We start from the raw sequence: 21,107 nt of genomic DNA on the forward strand, positions 1-21,107 counted from the left end.
TAGACTCAAATCTGGAGGGCACTGAATACAGAAAAACAGTGCCTCAGGGGCAACTCAGTAAGAGTACAGAAATGGGAGGCAACAAGCAACCCGCCAGGGAGGAAAAGTGATTTATAAACAAGTCACTGCTTTACCTTCTCCCCCTTTATGTCAGATAAAGAGCTGGCTCAGATATCTCAGCTCCCTTCTAAGGCTGTTTTGAGTTCTCTGTCACATCCAGACCTAGTGTTAAAACCTTCACCAGCGGGAGTTGGGCAGTTAAGTGCAAGTGGTGCAAAGCACAAGGACCGGCATAAAGGCATAAAGATCCCGGTTCGAGCCCCCAGCTCCCCATCTGCAGGGGAGTCGCTTCACAAGCAGTGAAGCAGGTCTGCAGGTGTCTATCTTTCTCTCCCCCTCTGTCTTCCCCTCCTCTCTCCATTTCTCTCTGTCCTATCTAACAACGACATCAATAACAACAATAAGAACTACAACAATAAAAAAAAAAAAAAAAAAAAAGGGCAACACAAGGGCAAATAAATTGAAAAAAAAAAAAAAAAACCTTCACCAGGGATGGTAAGTAGGGTTCCCTCATGTCTTATCTGCCTGATGGGCTGGCTGTCAGGAGCACTGCTAAGAATTTTGAAGTGAAATCCATGCTCTGTAATATCTACACATTCCACTAGGCATATCTCCCCTGGGTTCAGGAGGTAGGAATGAAAGCATCCTGGGTTCTAGCGTTTTGCCACCCTCGGCCACTTCTTAAGTAAATCTAGTAAGCGCGGGGCATGACAGAATAAGAGCAAAGGGATAATGAAGGATGTGCGCTTTCAATCTCAGGAATAGCTAATCCTGATCGGCATGAGTCACAACCTCCTGATCCCCACTAATGGAAAAGTCATACATACATATGCCCAAAGGAAAAAATATACACTAGAAGGAAGGAAGCCATAGGCTACACCTCCTGCCCAGAAAAAAGAGATAAACAGTAGATGAATAGAAGGGGGGCCTGGCACGCCCACACTCATTGTTCAACCTTGTTTTTCACTTTTGATTTTGGCAGATTCACCTTTTGCAAATTTGCTGCTTACTTATTTCCTGCTACAATTATTCCCAACCCATTTAAGGAAGTGGTAAATTATCGTAAGAAAGAAAAATAACTGGGGTGGGGGTAGGTGGCATAATGGTTATGCAAAGATGCTCTCATGCCTGAGGCTCTGAAGTCCCAGGTTCAATCCCCTGCACCACCATAAGCCAGAGCTGGGCAGTGTTCTGGTGTTTCTCTCTTTCTCTGCATCTCTCTCAAAAATAAAATGAAATATTTAAAAAGAGAGAGAGAAGGAAAGAAAGATAACTGTCTTCTAAATCCCACTGCCTCAAAGATCTTCCTATTCTAGAAAGAGTCCCAAACCTGATCAATGGTCCAGCTGTAACACCAACCACTAGAAGCAGAAAAGCAGCCCAGAACTTCTGGGCTTCAAGGAAAGTAGCTCATCTGGTAGAACACACACTTTACCATGTGAAGACATCTTCCAAACTACTGACTTGAAAGAAAATGGTGGTGGTATTCTTAAGGAAGACTGGGTGGTATTCTTAAGGAAGACTGGTAGAACAAAATCTGAGGGAGAAATAAGCAAGTCCCTTTTAGGAATTTTAAGTCCAAAAGACACACAAGATACCCAACTATCCGTCTGTGGTTCTGTGGGCAGATAAGACTTAAAAACACAAAAGACAAACTAATTCTTCTACTGGGGGAGTGAGTAGTTGGATTTTTAAGAAAATAAATCAACTAATGAGCTACTTGAAAGCCTAACCGCTGCTATGAAAATCCTCGCTAAGAATTTTATCGTTTCTCCTTTTCTTTGCAGTAACAGCAGTGCTCTCAGTAGCTATGTGGAGACTGTTTACCTGGGACCCTTTCCAAAATTGTAGAGTCTCACTATAAAGTTAAAGTGTAAAAGCAGCAACAGTTTCCTTACATGCAAGGAAGGCTAGCCATATCTTAGAAATAACTAGAGCAATATGAGCACAAAGTGTTTCCTGTCTTCAAGATAATTCCATTTCCAACAGGAATATAAAAGTTTGACATTAAAAAAAAACAAGAGGCCTCCAACAACGACAACATCAACAGCAACAATAACCGCCACAACAATAAAAACAAGGGCAACAAAAAGGAAATAAATGAATAAATATTTTTAAAAAACAAAACAAAAACCAAGAGGCCTAGAAGTTGACACAGTGAGTAAAACATTGAACTTACAAGTCTAAGGTCCTCCACTCAAATGCCAGTATGTTCTAATCTCTCCCTACCTACCACATTCACAAAATAAGTAAATATAAAAAAATAGACATATATATATGTCTTTTTTTTTTTTTTAGTCTACCAGTAGTCACATACATACACTGATCATATCGTGGCCTTTAAATTTTTTTTCTTTTCAGGGAGTCGGGAGGTAACACAGCAGGTTAAGCGCAGGTGGTGCAAAGCGCAAGGACCACATAAGGATCCCAGTTCGAGCCCCCAGTTCCCCAACTGCAGGGGGCGTAGCTTCACAAGCGGTGAAGCAGGTCTGCAGGTGTCTGTCTTTCTCTCCCCCTCTGTCTTTCCCTCCTTTCTCCATTTCTCTATGTCCTATTCGGCAACAACAACATCAACAATAATAATAACCACAACAATGATAAAAACAACAAGGGCAACAAAAAAGGAAAATTAATTAATTAATTAAATCTTTTTCCTTTTTTTTGTTCTATTTTTTATTTTGCATAGAAACAGACAAATTAAGAAGAGATAGGGAGGGGCAGAAGGAGACAGTGAGAGGGAGAGATCTGCAGCAATGCTCTACTGCTCATGAAGCTTCCCTTCCACAAGTAGAAACCAGGACTTCAACTTGGATTCTTGCACATGGTAACATGCGCATTCAACCAGGTACACCACTACCTGGCCCTCATACTGTGGTCATCTGTATACTGTTTTGGTTTGTCAATTTTGTAAGCATATCAATGAAGACAACACAAAGGGTAAGCCAATCCAGGGCACTCTGTTCACAGAGATACAGTCAAATTTCCTTAACTTGTCACCTTAAGTTAGCTGAAACTTCAAGAGTAATACTTAAGGGTCTTTACATTCATCTATCCACAAACATCACCATTTCTACTAGAAACCACCTGTTATTTCACTCTCACAAACTGCAATATCCCTTACTCTCCCTCCCCAGTCAAACAGGGCAATGGTGTGCATGCCCTTCCTACCTCTGCAGCCTCATCTCCTGCTACTCTCCATGGCACTTCTACACACTACAATACAGGTGTAAGGTCCTCCCCTTGGGTATCAGATGGTTTTCATGATGTGCTTCTAAGAAATAAAATACAGAAATGGTGGTTAGTTTGCAGTCCTCTGACTTCCATCCTGTCAGTGCCCAAGTTCTCCCTCCATCTGTCCTTCTTCTCCATTGATCTTTTACTTACTCAACTCTGATGAAACAAGCTGTCATGTTGTGAGGTGCCCTATAAAGAGGCCCACATGACAGGAAAAGGAGGGAGGAGTCGAGGCTTCAATACAGCAACTCATAAGCACCTGAATCCTACCAACAACCACTTGAGTAGGCAAGAAAGCTTATCCTTCTCAGTCAGGTCATCAGACAGCAGCCAAGACTTGGTGCTTGAGCCAAAGGTCCCAGCTAACTACATCTGATTTCTGGCACATATAAATTTGGAAATAATTCATGTTTTATTTTTTGTTTGTTTTGTTTCGGTGGTGGTGGTTATTTTTGCCACCAGGGTTGTTGTTAGGGCTCACTGCCTGCATGATTCCACCACTCCCAGTGGCTTTTTTTTTTTTCTTATAGAGGGTGAGAAAGAAAAGAGCTACCACCAGCCCCCCACCCCAGCTTCCTATTCCTTAAAGGATAAAAATCAAACTGATATTTAAACTCAGGCTGTTCCTATTCTGTATTTCCAACTTAATTTCCTATTACATTTTTATACTTGATAACTAGCCTACTGAAACAAATCTGACCACTATTCCAAATATACTTTGTATATTGCGACCCCATAACCCACTAATAAAATTTTATCCTTTCAGAATTTACTTCCTCCTCTTTCTCTTAAATTTCAAATCATCTCCCCATCATAAGTCCTTTTTTTTTTTTCCTCTAGGGTTATCAGAGGCTTGGTGCCAGCACTACAAATCCACTGCTCCTTGTGGAGGGGAAGGGAAGATAAGAGAGAGGGAAGGCTAGACACCTGCAGTACTATTCATGCTTAACACACATTTAGGACTTATGACTTCCATTAAACTTTTCAAAATCTCACCATGCCAATATTTTTCATTATTTTTTATTTTATTTGTATTTATTTTGGATAGAGACAGACAGAACTTAGAGGGGAGAGGGAGATAGGGAGAGAAAAAAAAATATCCTTTTAGCACTGCTTCACCACTTGTGAAACTTCCCCTTACAAGCTAAGAACCAGGGGCATAAACTGGGGTCCCTCGTGCATTGTAACATGTGTGCTCCACCAGATACCATCCATATTAACCATCCTCCCTCCATATTAACCTTTTTTCCTCCTTCAAACTTATGCTTATACATTTGGAATCTTTTGAGATATAAAATCCAAGAGCAGACCACTACTACCCTGACTCTACCACCAACACCACCACCCAAAAAAAAAACTCCAGAAAATATGAAATCCTAGAAATATGGTTTTTAAAAAGGCCAAAACCTGAGATGAGAGGCACAACTAAGAATATCAGGACTAATAAGTCCCAAAACTTTCGCATTAATTTTGAAAATATTGACCAAATGTCCATATGTATAAAATACTATAAAATTTCAACAATTTCTACAAATATGCTGTTCATTTATTTAATTATCAAAAATTGACTAAATATTACTTACCAGATATTCTGATTAGAATAATGACTGCCCACACAGGAGAGTTCACCCAGTAGGGCATGTGTTTGAGCCCTGGCACCAAATGGGAATACCATGGAACCAAGGGAAGCTCCAGTGCTGTGGTATCTAGCCCTGTCTTTCTATATATAGCTGAAATAAAAAGAATGAGAAAGTTGGCCACGGAGAGGTGAAACTGTGCAAGTGTAAGGTCCCAGCACCAAAAAAAAAAAAAGAGAAAGAGTGCAGACTGCAACCAGAAAACTGGAGTAGTGTTATAAACAAAGAGGTACTAGTAATTACAATATAGCTGAATAAGGTCTCTGGTTAGAGGTTCTAAGGAAACTTAGAAGAAAATGACCTATTAATACTATCTTTGATCCTTCCAACCATTATTCATTCATCTATTCACTCACTCATTCACCCAGTATGTATACAAATGAATACAAATAAGACAGAAATATGAGATTCCCAGTTTTTTCTTTTACAAACAAGAAAAACATCATTTTCTTGAGGTCACACATGAACAGCAAATATTCTGTACCCTTATTTCTATGAAATATGTTTTCATAATATCACAGCTACAAAATTGAGCATTTGAAAAATAAGCGTGAGGATGCCCAGGTGGTAACACACCTGGTTGAGTGCACATTACCATGCAGAAGCCCCTGGTCCCCACCTGCAAGTAAGTGTCTCTCTTTAGTCATCTCTATCTCCTCCTCATTTCTTGACTTTGCTGTTTCTATCCAATAAATATACAAACTATTTTAAAAATTAATAAATCCAAAAAAAAAAATGGGGGGGGAACAAGGTGGTAGCACAGCGGATTAAGTGCACATGGTGTGAAGCCCAAGGACTGGAAAATGGATCCTGGTTCGAGCCCCTGGCTCCCCACCTGCAGAGGGGTCGCTTTACAGGCGGTGAAGCAGGTCTGTAGGTGTCTATCTTTCTCTCCCCGTCTTCCCCTCCTCTCTCCATTTCTCTGTCCTATCCAACAACAATGACATCAATAATAATAACCACAGCAATAATAAAACAACAAGGGGAACAAGGGGAAAAAAATAGCCTCTAGGAGCAGTGGATTTGTGGTGCAGGCACTGAGCCCCAGCAATAACTCTGGAGGCAAAATAATAATAATAATCTTGAAATATATACACACTTTTTTTTTTTCAGAGCACTAACCAGCTCTTATGGTGGACTTCAGAGCCTCAGGCCTGAGACTCTTTGTATAATCATCATGCTGTCTACATTATCCTTTATTAAAGTCTGTGTTTGGGAATTGACAGTCTCCTGAGCATCAAATACTCGGTATGCAACTTAATGTGCTGAATGACTGTAAGAATATAGCTTAAACTTAGTTGATTTTAACTTTCTCATCTGTAAAATAGGAATAATTTTCACTTTGTATGGCATATGTGAAAATTCAAACATAAAGTGCTTAAGTAAAATTATAATTATGCTGGGGGCCAGGCGGTGGCAAACCTCATTACACAGCGTAAGGTCCCAGGTTCAAACCCCTGGTCACCACTTGCTGGGAGAAAGCTTCACAAGTGGTGAAACAAGGCTGTAAGTACCTCTCTTTCCCTCTACCTCCCCTTTCCCTCTCAATTTCTGTCTCTATCCAATAATAAATAAATATACTTTTTAAAATTATATAGCTATGCTATTCTTGAAGTAGTCAGTATAGAATAGACATAAATAAACTCTATGAAAGTTGTCATATTTAATTAAATGGGCATTGCATTACTGTCAAATTTTATAGTAAATCCTTATTGATACTAACTACCCAAAATAAAAGTGTACCCCTTTGAAAGTTTTTCTAGGACACTAATCACTGACCATGCCCTTTTACTATTTCCAGGTAGCAACAGCCTGAGAAGTTACTGTATATTAGCTATGCAGAGAGAAAACTAAAACCCCATGTTTAATAAGTTTAGAATACAAATAAGAAAGAGTTCTTTGTGCAACGCAGGCAAATACATTTCTATGGACTTAATCATGAGGAAAAGATACCAGAGATGAATGCCAAGAATATATCTGAGGTAAGTTTGATGATCTGAACAAAAAGAGATCAATTAGATAAAAAAAAAAAAAAAAACCGGTAAGGTTTCACAAAGTAATGCTAGCCTTTTGCGGGCTATTTCAATAATAACGTAAGTTATTATTCTTCAGTTTTCTGAGTTAGAATTGTTGGGTCGGCCATAAGGTTTGGAAACACAGACAAATATTAAAAGTACTTAGTTAATTAATATCCCATGATATGTGCAATGTTTCTTTCCTTCCTAGTGATTGATAGTTTTAAGGTGTCCAAAATCACAATGAACAATATGCACTTAGCAGCATTTCCATCAGTTCTTGTACATCCACATGCACTGCATTTCATCAGATGATATGTGTCTAATTTCTACAGAATAAGCTTGTAACTTAGCATACCACCCAAAGAGTAATGAAGGGACTTCAATCTATTTTTTTTTAAAAAATGCTATGTTTCCAGGCTTTGAAGTCACCTGAATTTTATTTTTTATAAGACTCACACTGTGAGGTCTTATAAACATTTCTGACATTTATACTATACCAGAAAAAATAAATACTAGAAATTATCACTGGAAAAAATAACAAAAATAGGATTTCTCTTACTTCAAATAATTTCATACTAAATCACTTCGATGAAAAATGAGATGAAATCTTTAATCTATAGATAAAAGGCTTTCTATATGATACTCTGGACACATTACAAATTTGATTTTGAAACAGAAAAGAATTTGAGATAGGTCTTACTCACAATGACTTCAATAAGCCAGGCTCTCGAGAACAAAACATGGAGGTACAACAATGATGGGAGGACTTCTTAAAAGTCCAAGAGGTTAAACACTTGCAAATTTGGAAAGAAACTACTTTCCTGTAGTATTAATCCCTATTATTACTATTATCACTATGATTGTATATATTATTAATCCCTAAAGAAACTATTCTCCTTTATAGGTTACAATGTTATTGTCAGTTTCATATACTTTTACTTTATAAAGAACGCCCACGGGAAGTAATTTCTGAAGATTTTCCCAGATAAATACAGCAACATTTTCTGTCGTGCTGTAGGGGAAAAAAAAAAGATGAAAATGTAAGTAACAAGCAACACCTCATGTTTAACATTTATATGTAGTAGATATTCTACTTTTAAGATATCAAATTTCAGAAATCACAGGTCATTCAATTCTTTCTTACTATCATATAAAGCAAAATATCCAGCCTCACCTTACAACTTCTGCAAAATATGGCACGTCCAGATCCAGATTCTTATGGTCAAGTGGCTTCATAATTGCCTCCTATGTATAAAACAGAGGAAAAACATTATCTCATCCCATTTATGACTCAAATTCCAAAGTAGCTTCCCTTTGTCTATAAACACTGTTCTTCAGGCTAGCAAGACTGCTTACCTAGACCAGGTGATGCTTTGTCATGCATGCAACCCAGATTTAAGCCCAGCTCCCACCACACTGGTGGTATCTTTTCCCTCTGCTGCTCTGTCTCTATCTGAAAAAGCTGACTTGGAACAGTAAAATCCCAATGACAACAACGAATAAGTAAAAACTATCTTATCATTTAGGCATTTGTAAAAGTTTAGCTGTGGGTTCTTCTGCCAGCCATGACATCATCTCCCCAGACAATAATTAGGATCCACCTGCATATCAGATTTCAGGCTCAGGCAAAAACAAACAAACAAAACAAAACAAACAAAAAAACTAGTATAGCCACAGGCCCTTTGGAATTTAACTAAAATATGCCTACTAGCTATCTACAAAACAGAGACCTGCGCCCCCCCACCCCCAACTCTTTACCTGTACTCTTTCAGCCTTTAGGTCCATGACTGGTCAACAATCTGTTTGGCTTTGTATGTTAACTCTCTTTTCAACCACCAGGTTCCAGGTGCTAGCATGATGCCAGCCAGACTTCCCTGGACAAACAACCCCACCAATGTGCCTTGGAGCTCCGCTTCCCCAGAGCACTTCCCCACTAGGGAAAGAGAAAGACAGGCTGGGAGTATGGATTGACGCCCATGTTCAGCGGGGAAGCAATTACAGAAGCCAGAATTTCAACCTTCTGCATACCACAAGGACCTAGGATCCATACTCCCAGAGGGTTAAAGAATAGGAAAGCTACCAGGGGAGGGGATGGATACAGAGTTCTGGTGGTAGGAATTGTGTGAAGCTGTATCCCTCTTATCCTATCATTTAGTCAATGTTTCCTTTTTATAAATAAAAAAATTTAAAAATAAAAACAAGAAAAGAAAAAAAAAGTTATCTGTGTCTTCCAAAGCACTGTCAGGAACTTTAAAGTTGTTAAGGCTAGGGAAGCAGGTCAACAGGGTAGGACTTGCATACATGCAACCCTGGGTTCAATCCAGCAATGCTCTAATAATCTCTCATTAAAACTATGAATAAAGTTTGAAAGGTTATAAAATAATATAAAGCCCAGATCTCCATAAGGATTGATTGGTCGTCCTCAATATTGAATGCAAAATGGTAAGAAATCAAAAGGTAGAGGAAGGTTTATCCTGGAGTGTTCTAACAAGCCACTGTGATTAAAAATTTATTTTCTCAGCACAAGGACCGGCATAAGGATCCCGATTTGAGCCCCCGGCTCCCCACCTGCATGGGAGTTGCTTCACAAGCAGTGAAGCAGGTCTGCAGGTGTCTAACTTTCTCTCCCCTTCTCTGTCTTCCCCTCCTTTCTCCATTTCTCTCTGTCCTATCCAATAACAATGACATCAATAATAACTACAACAATAAAAAACAAGGGCAACAAAAGGGGATAATCAAATAAATATTTTTTAAAAAATTTATTTTCTCAAATTCTGTCCAAAGAAAAACTTACCCATAATAGTCTCTTCTCTGACACACTGACACAATATCATTAAGTTAAAAATCCAGAGATCAGTGTATTTTATAAAGCAAATATAACTGGAATTGTATAAAGAATTCTAAATGTATCCTATGAGGAGGAATTTAAGTTAGGTCTCTTAGATAAATACAAATATATAAAGGCAATTATAATTTAAGAATAAGCTTATATTCTAAAAATAATAAAGCTATAGTAAGACTAATACTTCTCAAAATAGATATATTCACACATATACATTATGATAATTATTTTTTACACTTAAAATTATAATTGCCTTATTCTAAATTTCTACTTTTAGCTATTATACAAAACCCAGGCATTTTTTAAATGATCTAACTTTCCACAGACTATGATCCAAGAAGGGTGTACTAACAACAACAACCTGTCTTTTAACAAAATCAGAATCACATATACACAAATAAAGAGGTAGGCCTAGAGCAAATAGCCTTAAAAGTAATCACACAAATAGCTTTATGTCCCACATGGACATAAAGAAAATAAATGTTTTGGGAGTCGGGCTGTAGCGCAGCGGGTTAAACGCAGGTGGCGCAAAGCACAAGGACCAGCATAAGGATCCCGGTTCAAGCCCCAGCTCCCCACCTGCAGGGGAGTCGCTTCACAGGCGGTGAAGCAGGTCTGCAGGTGTCTATCTTTCTCTCCTCCTCTCTGTCTTCCCCTCCTCTCTCCATTTCTCTCTGTCCTATTCAATAATAAGAACATCAATAATAACTACAACAATAAAACAACAAGGGCAACAAAGGAAATAAATAAATAAATAAATAAATAAATAAAATATTTAAAAAATATATATTAAAAAAAAGAAAAGAAATGTTTTTTGTTTTACCTTGAGTCTAGTTCAGGGATAGGAGAGTGATATCCTTCAACTATATAAAAGTGGGAAAAAGTACACAGAATCTTTTCTCTAGCATTTAACCATATGCTGGCTTAGAACATCTCATATTGCCTTGTTTTATCTTGCACTCTGAATACTTTTACATTCCCAGTAAGTGCAACAACTCTGTCTTTATACCTTCCCTAAGGTACTTTGAAACACAATGCTGCCTTCAACCATGCATTCTCTTATTCATTAACTCAACCAACTCATACTGGATATTTATTATAACTTAGACCCTAGAAAAAGTAATGTGAACATTCTGAGTAAGGTCTATGTCTCCATTTCTTTATTTCACGGCCTAAACTTCATGACTAATGCAAAGCAGGCAAACTTGAAGAATATATGGATAAGTTGTGTGAGAGGAGCAGTGACTTTTTGGTGATTAATAGTGATATACAAGATTATATAAGCTTACAAGGTATAATTCTACACTGCACCTATCACCAACATTCTGTGTAGAAATAGTGATTTTTAGGGATCAGGTGGTGAGGCACCTGGTTAAGTGCTCACATTAAAGTGTGCAAGGACCCAGGTTCAAGCCCCTAGTCCCCACCAGAAGGGGTAAGCACCACAAGTGGTGAAGCAGGGCTGCAGGTATCTCTCTGTCTCGTTCCCTCTCTATTTCCTCCTCCCTGCTCAATTTCTCTAATAATATATAAAATAAGAAGTGATTTTTAATAACAGCACTTTAATGAAATGTCCAATTTTAAAACAAAATAAGAAAAATAACTGAGACAAAAAGTTAAATAATGGCACAGTAAAAACTAAACTGGGTAGAAGGAAATTTACTTTCATATTTGTAAAAGACTAGCCACATGACCTAGGACAATTAGTTAATTTATTCAACATCTTTCATTCTATGAAATGAAAGGTGGCTTAATCTCCAAGGTCTTTTATACAGTGAGACTTCTATAATGATAAAGGCAGTAGGTTCTTTTTTTTTCTTCCATGTTTATTTATTTATTTATTTATTTTTCTTTTTTTACCACAACACTACTCAGCTCTGGCTTATGGTGGTACCGGGGATTGAACCTGAGACTTTGGAGCCTCAGGTATGAGAGTTTTTAGCATAACCATTATGTTGTCCACCACCACCACCCCTAAAGCAGTAAGTCCTTTTGTGTCATCCCTAGGATTAACTATCCCAGTGAGTTTGTAACAAAACTTGAGTAAGACTGGGTCATGATACTTAAGAGGACAACACATATTATGTACCCACATGACATTACCTCCATGCACTCTTTGAGGTCAGTCAAATTCATAACCATTCCTGTTCTAGGATCAATCTAGAGAATAAACAAAGGTGAGTGTTAGTATCACCTGTCTTATATTCAAGCTTCTGGAAAATCATTTTTAAAAAATATTTAAAGCCATACAGTGTGCAAAGACTGCCCAAGTTTATCTTTTTTTTAATTTTTTACATTTATTTTATTTATTTATTCCCTTTTGTTGCCCTTGTTGTTTTATTGTTGTAGTTATTATTGTTGTTGTATTTGTTGGATAGGACAGAGAGAAATGGAGAGAGGAGGAGAAGATAGAGAGGAGGAGAGAAAGATAGACACCTGCAGACCTGCTTCACCGCCTGTGAAGCGACTCCTCTGCAGGGGGGGAGCCAGGGTTCAAACTGGGATCCTTATGCTGGTCCTTGTGCTTTGCGCCACCTGCGCTTAACCCACTGCGCTACAGCCCAACTCCCCCAAGTTTATCTTTACCGTCAAGTTAGTTCTCAATCTCAGAAAGGAAAAACTAAGTACTGCAAGCATCCTTTATTTACAGTGTATTGCTCTTCTAACTCTCTATATAGAACACACTGGGAGAGGAGAGATCTGGAACAGAAGTAGCAGCTCACCAGATACAAAGGCCAACAGTGAAGCAACATTGATTTAAACAGAATTTTCAACACTGGCTGAAGAAACTGGCACAAACCACACAGGTATTTTTAGCACGTACCTCGCCATGTACTGTTACCACAACTATGGAAAAGAAAACAAAACACCAGAAAAATAGTATGATTTTTCAACAGATCAACATTCAAGCACAATCAGCAACATAAATTTTGTATTAGATCTCTGGCCCACAACATTATGCTTCTATTAAAAAAAAAAAGTTCTTTTTTTGTAAGATCTTTTTATCAAACAAAGCAAGACTCAATCAAGACAGAGGAATTTAGCAGGAACTTTTGCTAAACAGATAAGTTTAGTCAAGACTAGAAAGGGGGCAATCCTGCCTATGCAATTGATGCATTAAGTAGGAATTTCTATTAGATAGGACTAAGATACTCTTTCAATTTGGCCTGTGAAAACAGACAAAGTAGAGGAAATTATCTCACCACACAACAATACTGTCCAAACCTGAGCAGCACCTTTCAGCAATAAAACTACTACTGATCCTAGAATTATTGTCCCTTTACTCACAAGTATATTCAGAATTTGTAGTAATGTTTTGCCAGTTAACAAGTGCTTATTTAAATGCCTGAAGCTTGATCGGGACACTTCATAAACTAACAAATCATTAGGTATTATTTGATAAGTGAGTGCACCGAGGAGAGGTATCATAGAGTAAGGAAGAAGCAATGACTAAACTAGAAATTCTACTCTACTGACACATTTTATGTTGGTTTTTTTTTTTCTTCTTACTTCACTTGACTAAATGCAATAGATCCATACCTTCTGCAGCCCTTTCTTGAGGCATAACGTATATTTTTTTAGAACACTGCTGGCAAAGTTTCAGGCCCAACCAATTTCCAGCCGTCCAGCATATTTCTAGCCAATATTCCCTCTTTTCTTAATTTTATTTTTAAATATTTATTTATTTATTCACTTTTGTTGCACTTGTTATTTTATTGTTGTAGCTATTATTGTTGTTGTCATTGTTGGATAGGACAGAGAGAAATGGAAAGAGGAGGGGCAGACAGAGAGGGGGAGAGAAAGACAGACACCTGCAGACCTGCTTTACCGCTTGTGAAGTGACTCCCCTGCAGGTGGAGAGCTGGAGACTCCAACCAGGATCCTTATGCTGGTCCTTGGGCTTTGCGTCACCTGCTCTTAGCCCACTGCGCTACCACCCAACTCCCCAACATTCCCTTTACCAGTCATTATTTACTCAATGATTATATCTAATGCTCTAGCCTCGGCAATACCTAATTAAAAGGAAACATGATGCCCAAGAATCTCATTACTCATACTAAGGCCAAGGGGAAAAAAACAACAAATTCTTCATTGTTTTAGACTAACTGTAACACAGCAGACAACTGCAAGGTAACATTTAAGACATTCAGCCAAGACAAAATATTTTCTCACTTTGAAGTTCCATTTATCTTCACTCAAGATTCAAAGTATGCATGTCTGTTCATACTTTTTTTTAAATCAGTAATAATGTATTTGTGAATATATTCATATAAATTGAAAGGGCTAACATTTATTTCATCAACTTTTCTCTTACCTTTATAATTGTGTCCATGGCCATTTGGATTGTTGCATTTCCCAAACAGTTTCAAATTCTCTTCATCACTCAGAAATTTGCTAACCAGAAAAAAAAAGTCAACATAATACAAGTATCACCTTTAGACACCTTCACATTCCCTAAATTATTAGTCCTAGTTTTTTTTTAAGCTTCATAATTTATTATTCTGTTATACCAAATACAAAATCTCAAACAAACCTGATCTCATTACTCAGCTTTACATCAGTAATCAGTATATGCCTCTTAGTTGGGATACGGTGGCATACAAACTAGCATCAACAAATCTTAAATTCAACACCCTGTCACACAGCTCTGGGCTCAAATCCCAACTATTACTTTCAGAGCTGCCTTGGAAAAGATAACACACGGGTTCATTTTATCTTCAGTAAAAGGTAGCAAAACTCACCTTGTGGTGATTGCTAGTTACTGTCAAGGGTTAACTTTAACAATGTGTGTGTGTGTGTGCGTGTGTATTCTTTAACAAAAGAGAGAGCAAGAGAGAGAGAGGAGCATTATACCAGAGCATCACTCTGGCACACAAAATGCCTTGGAAAGAACTCAGGATCTCACACCTGAGAGTTCAATACTTTATTCACTGCACCACTTCTTGAGTCAACTGTACTTTATCTTTTTTTTCTTTTTCATTCTCAAGTGATCCTCTTGCTATTCCGAATTGACAGGGAGAGCACAACACTGCTGCTGCTACTCTGTATCCCTGCCTCCAATTTTATTTATTTATTTATTTTTGCCTCCAGAGTTATTGCTGGGGCTCAGTGCCTACAATACAGAATCCACTGCTTCCGGAGGCTGCTTTTTCCCTTTTTTAATTAATTTTTTAATTAATTTATTTTCCCTTTTGTTGCCTTTTTTTTTTTTTTCCTCCTCCAGGGTTATTGCTGGGCTCGGTGCCTGCACCATGAATCCACCGCTCCTGGAGGCCATTTTTCCCCCTTTTGTTGCCCTTGTTGTAGCTTCGTTGTGGTTATTATTATTGCCCTTGTTGAGGTAATTCGTTGTTGGATAGGACAGAGAGAAATGGAGAGAGGAGGGAAAGACAGAGAGGGGGAGAGAAAGATAGACACCTGCAGACCTGCTTCACCGCCCGTGAAGCGACTCCCCTGCAGGTGGGGACCCGGGGGCTCGAACCGGGATCCTTACGCCGGTCCCCGCGCTTTGCGCCACATGCGCTTAACCCACTGCGCTTAACCCACTGCACCACCGCCCGACCCCCGTTGCCCTTTTTTTTATTGCTGTTGTTCTTGATGTCGTCCTTGTTAGGACAGAGAGAAATGGAGAAAGCAGGGGAAGTTTGTGAGGGGGAGAGAAAGAGAGACACCTGCAGACTTGCTTCAATGCTTGTGAAGCGACTCCCCTGCAGGTGGGGAGCCAGGGATTTTTTTTTCTCTTTTGTTACCCTTGTTGTTTATCATTGTTATTGCTATTGGATAGGATAGAGAGAGGACAGGAAGACAGAAGGGGAAAGACAGACACCTGAAGACCTGCTTCACCGCTTGTGAAGGGACCCCCCACACACATCAGGTGGGGAGCAGGGGACTCCAACCTGGATCCTTAGACAGATCCTTGCACTTTACACCATGTACACTTAACCTGCTACACTACCCCCCGACCTCCAATTTTACCATTTTTAAAGGAGGTACCTATGTGGGTTAAGGAGACAGCATAATAGTTATGCAACAGATTGCCATGCTTGAGGTTCTGAGGTGCCAGGTTTGATCACAGTACCACTACAAGCCAGAACTGATTGATGTTCTGGTCTTCCTCTCATTACAATAATTTAAAAAAGAAAAAAAAGACATCTATTCATAACATGTCAGGTTTACTATATATTGGACTGTCAGAAAAGTCAAAAACATTTCCAACAACTCGTGTTAGAGCGCCGTTTTTATTTATTTATTTTATTTATTTCCCCTTTTGTTGCCCTTGTTGTTTTTTATTGTTATAGTTATTATTGTTGTTGGTAGAGCGCTGCTTTTATTTTTATATACTTAAGTTTTTTTGTTTGTTTTTGCTATGTATATCTAACCTAACAAAACACCAAGACAAGCATTATCTTCCAAAGAAAACAGACCCCTCCCCATCCATCACAAGATAGTTGGCTATAGAGTAATCCAAAAGTAAACAAACAAGGAAAAAAAAAGAGATTATATGATTTCCTATTCAAAGCCCAGCCTCTTCGATCTCAAGACAGTTGGCTTCTCTCTGCCTTCTGTCCACTGCCTCGCTTGTCAGTATATTTCCAGTAAGTGCCCCTTTGCTTCCTTCCAAAGTTTGTCTTTGGTCAATTCTTTCACAATCCCAAAACTTCATTGGCCTCTCACCCTCTTCAGTTACCATTAACTAATGTTCTTGACAAATAAGAATGACTACATTTACCCAGTGTTTACCATGTGCCTCATACTGGTAATCTGGGCAAATTCAACTCCTTTGAATGTAAACCTTTTAACTGAAATAGGGCACAAAGAAAGCTCCCTCCAGCAAGTTAAGTGCACGTGGAGCAAAGCATAAGGACTGGAGTAAGGATCCGGGTTTGAGCCCCTGGCTCCCCACCTGTAGTGGAGTCGCTTCACAGGTGGTGAAGCAGGTCTTCCCCTCCTCTCTCCATTTCTCTCTCTGTCCTATCTAACAATGACTACAACAAGGGAAACAAAAAAGGAAAATAAATATAAAAAAAGAAAAGAAAAAAGAAAGCTCCCTCCCCCTCGGTACATACGTGGTGTGTGTGTGTGTGTGTGATAGTACATGGGACTGAGATGTGAGGTTCTAAGACACATCCTCAGCACTACATATGCCAGAATAGTGATCTGGCCAACCCCCCACCCCGCCGTAAAAAAAAAAGGCAATTAACTCATTGAGTAAGGTACTGTATGTGCCACCCAGATTTGAACCCTACACCATAGGGAAGGTGACACAGGGAAATGTTCCAGTGCTGTGGTATCTCCCTGTCTCTTGAGAGAAAAGTCAGTCAGAAGCAGTGAAATGGTCCAGCTTCATCAAAAAAAACATTTTTTTTTAAAGAGAGGGTTCAAGCTCCAGTTTCCACCTACAAAGTCCTGAGGCAGTGCTACAAGTTGTCTTTGTTTCTCTCTCCCTATCTCCCCCTCCCTTTCCTCTCAATCTGTCTCGATCCAAAATAAATAATTCAACAAAACTATATTTTAAAAAGACTCTGGCATCCTGATACAAAAATGTCACTAGGGGGGCCAAGTGGTAGCGCACCGGGTTAAGAGTACATAATGCAAAGCACAAGGACCTGCCTAAGGATCCCAGTTCAAGCCCCCAGTTTCCCAGTTCACAAAGCAATGAAGCAGATCTGTAATCGTCTTTCTGTCCTCCTGTCTTCCTCTCCTCTCTCAATTTCTCTGTCCTATCCAGCAACAACAGTAACAGCAACAACAATTAAAAAGAAAAAAAAAAAAAAAAAAAAAAAGATGGCCGCCAGGAGCAGTGGATTTGTGCTACAGGCATGAATTCTTTTATTTTTGAGACCCGACCTGCCGACCAGAGCATTACTCTGGCATATGCAGTGCTGAGAATCTCATATGCAAGCCCCGTGTACTATCACTGGACCATCTGGTCTGGGCCCCTCCACCCTCATGGTGGCTTTTTTGGGAGGGGAAAAGAACTTTCTTTGTGCCCTATTTCAGTTAACCTGGAGACAAAAAAAAAAAAAAAAAAAAGCAAGCTTCTCCTTGGCCAGGAGATAGCTCATCCAGAGACCTCATACTTTGCTAAGCCTGAGTGTGTCTGTGTGTCACCACACAAAAGCTGCGGGTGTGGGTAAGGGCGCCCAGGGGGGTGGAGCAGGGCTGTGGAGTCTCTGCGGTGGCGTCCCTCCCTCTCCCTAAAGAGCTGGAGGCTGTGCTCCCAGAAGTGGCGCAGTGGATGAAGCTCTGGACTCGAGTATGAGTTCAATCCCCGGCAGCACATGTACCAGTGACATGTGGTTCTTTCTTTCTCTCTCTCCTATCTTTCTCATTAACAAGTAAGTAAATAACATCTTTATAAATAAGGAAAAGCTACAGACCACCAGCAGCGGTGGATTCGTATAGGCAGGGAGCCCCAGTGGTATCCCCTTGGAGCAAATACCTCTCCCGCCCCGCGACCCCCGGGTGGAAGGGGACAGAGGGTGCAGGCGGACACCGGGGCGCTGGGGGAGGGCTCGCGGCTCTAGGGCTGAGTGTGACACACACTTCGTGGCAGCAAGAGCAAGAGCATCAGCAGGTTGTAGCCCCCTTCAAAGCCAGCAACAAGCAGACATCAGGCTCAACCTGACGCTGTTGACTGGCTACGGAAGAAGGGCAAACGCTAGAAGAAGAAGAAGCCCCGCGCAGGCCTGCGCCCCGCCGGCTCCCCGCAGCGACCCCGCACTGCACTCCGCGGGCCGCCGCTCTCGGCCCGCCCGCGCCGCGGCCCTGTGGACACACCCCACCTGTGGAGCCGGTGGCTCGCGCTGAAGGAGACGAGGCGGGACACCCGCGCCCAGCGGCGTCCCGGGCCCGCCGCGCTCATACCCCTCCCGCTAGGCCACCTGCCCGGCCCTGCCTGGCGCTTCCTCCGCTGGGAGCTGATGGACCGAGCCGCTCCCTCTGCGGCTGCGCGGTGCGTACGGGCAACGCCTTCAAATGAGCCACCGCCTCACCTTGCTCCCGAGCGCCCCTTGCCGGCCCGGAGGCTGGAGTGCAGATGACTAGACCTTGGGTAAGGTGGGAGGGAACTTACGGTCCAGCGCTTTTTATTCTATTAATATTTATTTATTTATTTACTTATTTAATTTGGGTAAAGGCAAAGAAATTGAGAGGGGAAGGGGATACCGAGAAAGACATCTGCAACAAAGCTCCCCCCCCCCCCCGCTTGCAGGAGCTTGAACCTGGATTTTTACACACTATAACGTGTGCTCAATCAGCATTTTTAAAAAAACTATTGTATTTACTTTAATGAGAGCGACAGATAGACCAGAACACTGCTCAATCTGGAAATTCAAGGCCTGAATCTGGAAATTCAAGGCTGAATCTGGAAATTCAAGGCCTGAATCTGGAAATTCAAGGCTGAATCTGGAAATTCAAGGCCTCAGGCATGAGAGTCTCTTTGCATAGCAATGATGCTTTCTACAACCCCATTTTCCAGAAAGCCCTGGCTCCTTCCAATTGAAACCTTGTCCTCCAGTACTCTGAGATGAGACTCATGGCCACCATTTACGCAGCATGAAGGAAGCAAGCATTTCAGGGCATGTATAAGACGTGTGGCTTTCACTGTAGATAATCTCTTTGGACTGTTTGCAAAAATAATTTTTTATATTTATTTATTTTCCCTTTTGTTGCTCTTGTTTTTTCATTGTTGTTGTAGTTATTATTGTTGTTGTTGTTTATGTTGTTGTTGTTGGATAGGACAGAGAGAAATGGAGAGAGGAGGGGAAGACAGAGGCAGGGAGAGGAAGCTAGACACCTGCAGACCTGCTTCACCCCCTGTGAAGCGACTCCCCTGCAGGTGGGAAGCCAGGGGCTCAAACCCAGATCCTTACGCTGGTCCTTGCGCGTCGTGGCAAAAATAATTTTTTGAGGGGTTAATGGCTTACATTAAGTACAGTTGACACATAGGTAAAATTTCTCATCACACTATGTTAAGTATCTGCCAAACACTCTCATCCCAGCCTAGGTCCCTTCTCCAAGCAGAGATTCTTACTAAGGCAAAATCTCCAGCTGTAGTAAGCACTCAACGCTTGCAGGTACCCATTTATTGCACTGTCAGCACCATGTGACCATGTGCAACCAAAAACACACTAGCAGTTCTCTGTACATGGCTCTAAATGAGAGGTCCCTGCTTCTTCACATCTACTCAAAGGAGTGTTCAAATTAACAGTTTCCAATATTTTTATCATTTAATATCTACTGAATATCTATGATATGACTAACACAGTTCCAGGTACTAGGAAGAAAGAAATATCTGTCCTGGTTTTGCTTGGTTGCCTCAATGTCTAGATAACACCAGAATAACACTAGGCATCAAATAGTCTGACTTACTCTCCCCTAGAACTTCTAGAAACATTTACTGTAACTGTATTCAATTTCTACATCTTTGTACCAGTTCCCTCAAAGTAATGTGAAAAGTGTTCATTAGGTTCAAGTTTTTTTCCAGGCTTGAGTCCTCAGTTGAATCATTCAATCCTAAAATCTAAGTTTATTTTTTTGAGTTAACATTGGTCAGTGATAAGACTTGAATTTAGGGAGAAGAAAAGGTGTTGCCTAGATTTTCATCTTTAGTTAGCTCATTCAATTCTACCAGAACTTTCTGAATTGTATTGTTAGGTGTATGCACCTAGATTATTAAAAACACTCACGAAAGACATGTCTCTGATATCTGATTACTGTAAAAAATGGCGACTAATCCCTAGCACTGCAAAAATGGTATCATCTGTTTTCCATCTACACCATGTCTCGGCCTCGCGTGAGCTTAATGTGCAGCTTGGCGATATGAGAATCCGGCATGATGCCCAGCCAGTCTATCTTGGCGTTACTCTCGATCGCACTCTGTCATTTCACGAACATCTCATAAAAACTGCAGCAAAGGTGGGCGGGAGGAATAACATCATTGCAAGACTGGCCAGCTCCTCATGGGGCGCGAGCGCTTCCACACTACGATCATCATCTCTGGCATTATGCTATTCCACTGCAGAATACTGTGCCCCAGTATGGTTCCGTAGCCCCCATGTCCACTTGGTCGATTCCAAATTATATTCCTCCATGAGGATAATTTCTGGAACCATCTGTTCCACCCCAGTTCCATGGCTGCCAGTTCTTAGCAACATCGCCCCGCCAGATATTCGTCGGGATGTGGCATCATCTAAGTTAATTTCCCATGTCTATGCTCGACCGGACCTGCCAATATACGCGGATATCTTCGCCCACCCTGTCCAACGCTTGACGTCTCGTCACCCAATCTGGTCCCCTACGCCTACACTGAAC

The 21,107-nt window shown here is 40.5% G+C and overlaps 1 protein-coding gene and 1 long non-coding RNA gene across 2 annotated transcripts in view; both read right to left on the reverse strand.

Annotated features, from left to right (window-relative positions):
* LOC132535003 (uncharacterized) overlaps positions 1-3,776 on the reverse strand; it is a 175,539-nt gene extending 171,763 nt beyond the window's left edge. The window contains exon 1 of the long non-coding RNA XR_009546779.1: positions 3,229-3,776. This is a non-coding gene — a long non-coding RNA (uncharacterized LOC132535003). The remainder of the gene's footprint in view (positions 1-3,228) is intronic.
* Positions 3,777-6,890: 3,114 nt separating this feature from the next.
* Positions 6,891-18,736, reverse strand: PTS (6-pyruvoyltetrahydropterin synthase). Its single transcript, XM_007536393.3, has 6 exons — positions 18,578-18,736; positions 14,107-14,186; positions 12,616-12,638; positions 11,895-11,951; positions 8,124-8,194; positions 6,891-7,961 (listed from the first exon to the last, which is right to left on the reverse strand). Exons 1-6 carry the CDS (start codon positions 18,655-18,657, stop codon positions 7,838-7,840), a joined length of 435 nt encoding a protein of 144 aa, XP_007536455.1. The 5' UTR covers positions 18,658-18,736; the 3' UTR covers positions 6,891-7,837.
* Between the last annotated feature and the right edge of the window lie 2,371 nt (positions 18,737-21,107).

This window comes from Erinaceus europaeus, chromosome 20 (genome assembly GCF_950295315.1).
Source record: "Erinaceus europaeus chromosome 20, mEriEur2.1, whole genome shotgun sequence".
In the NCBI taxonomy this organism is placed as follows: domain Eukaryota; kingdom Metazoa; phylum Chordata; class Mammalia; order Eulipotyphla; family Erinaceidae; genus Erinaceus; species Erinaceus europaeus.

Excerpts from the sequence above, each read along its gene's own strand:
- PTS (XM_007536393.3), bottom strand. The coding sequence starts at position 18,657 with ATGAGCGCGGCGGGCCCGGGACGCCGCTGGGCGCGGGTGTCCCGCCTC. Across the intron at positions 12,639-14,106 it reads CCATGGACACAATTATAAAG|TTGTGGTAACAGTACATGGC; the intron begins GTAAGAGAAAAG and ends TCTTTTCCATAG. Across the intron at positions 7,962-8,123 it reads TATTTTGCAGAAGTTGTAAG|CACGACAGAAAATGTTGCTG; the intron begins GTGAGGCTGGAT and ends TTTCCCCTACAG.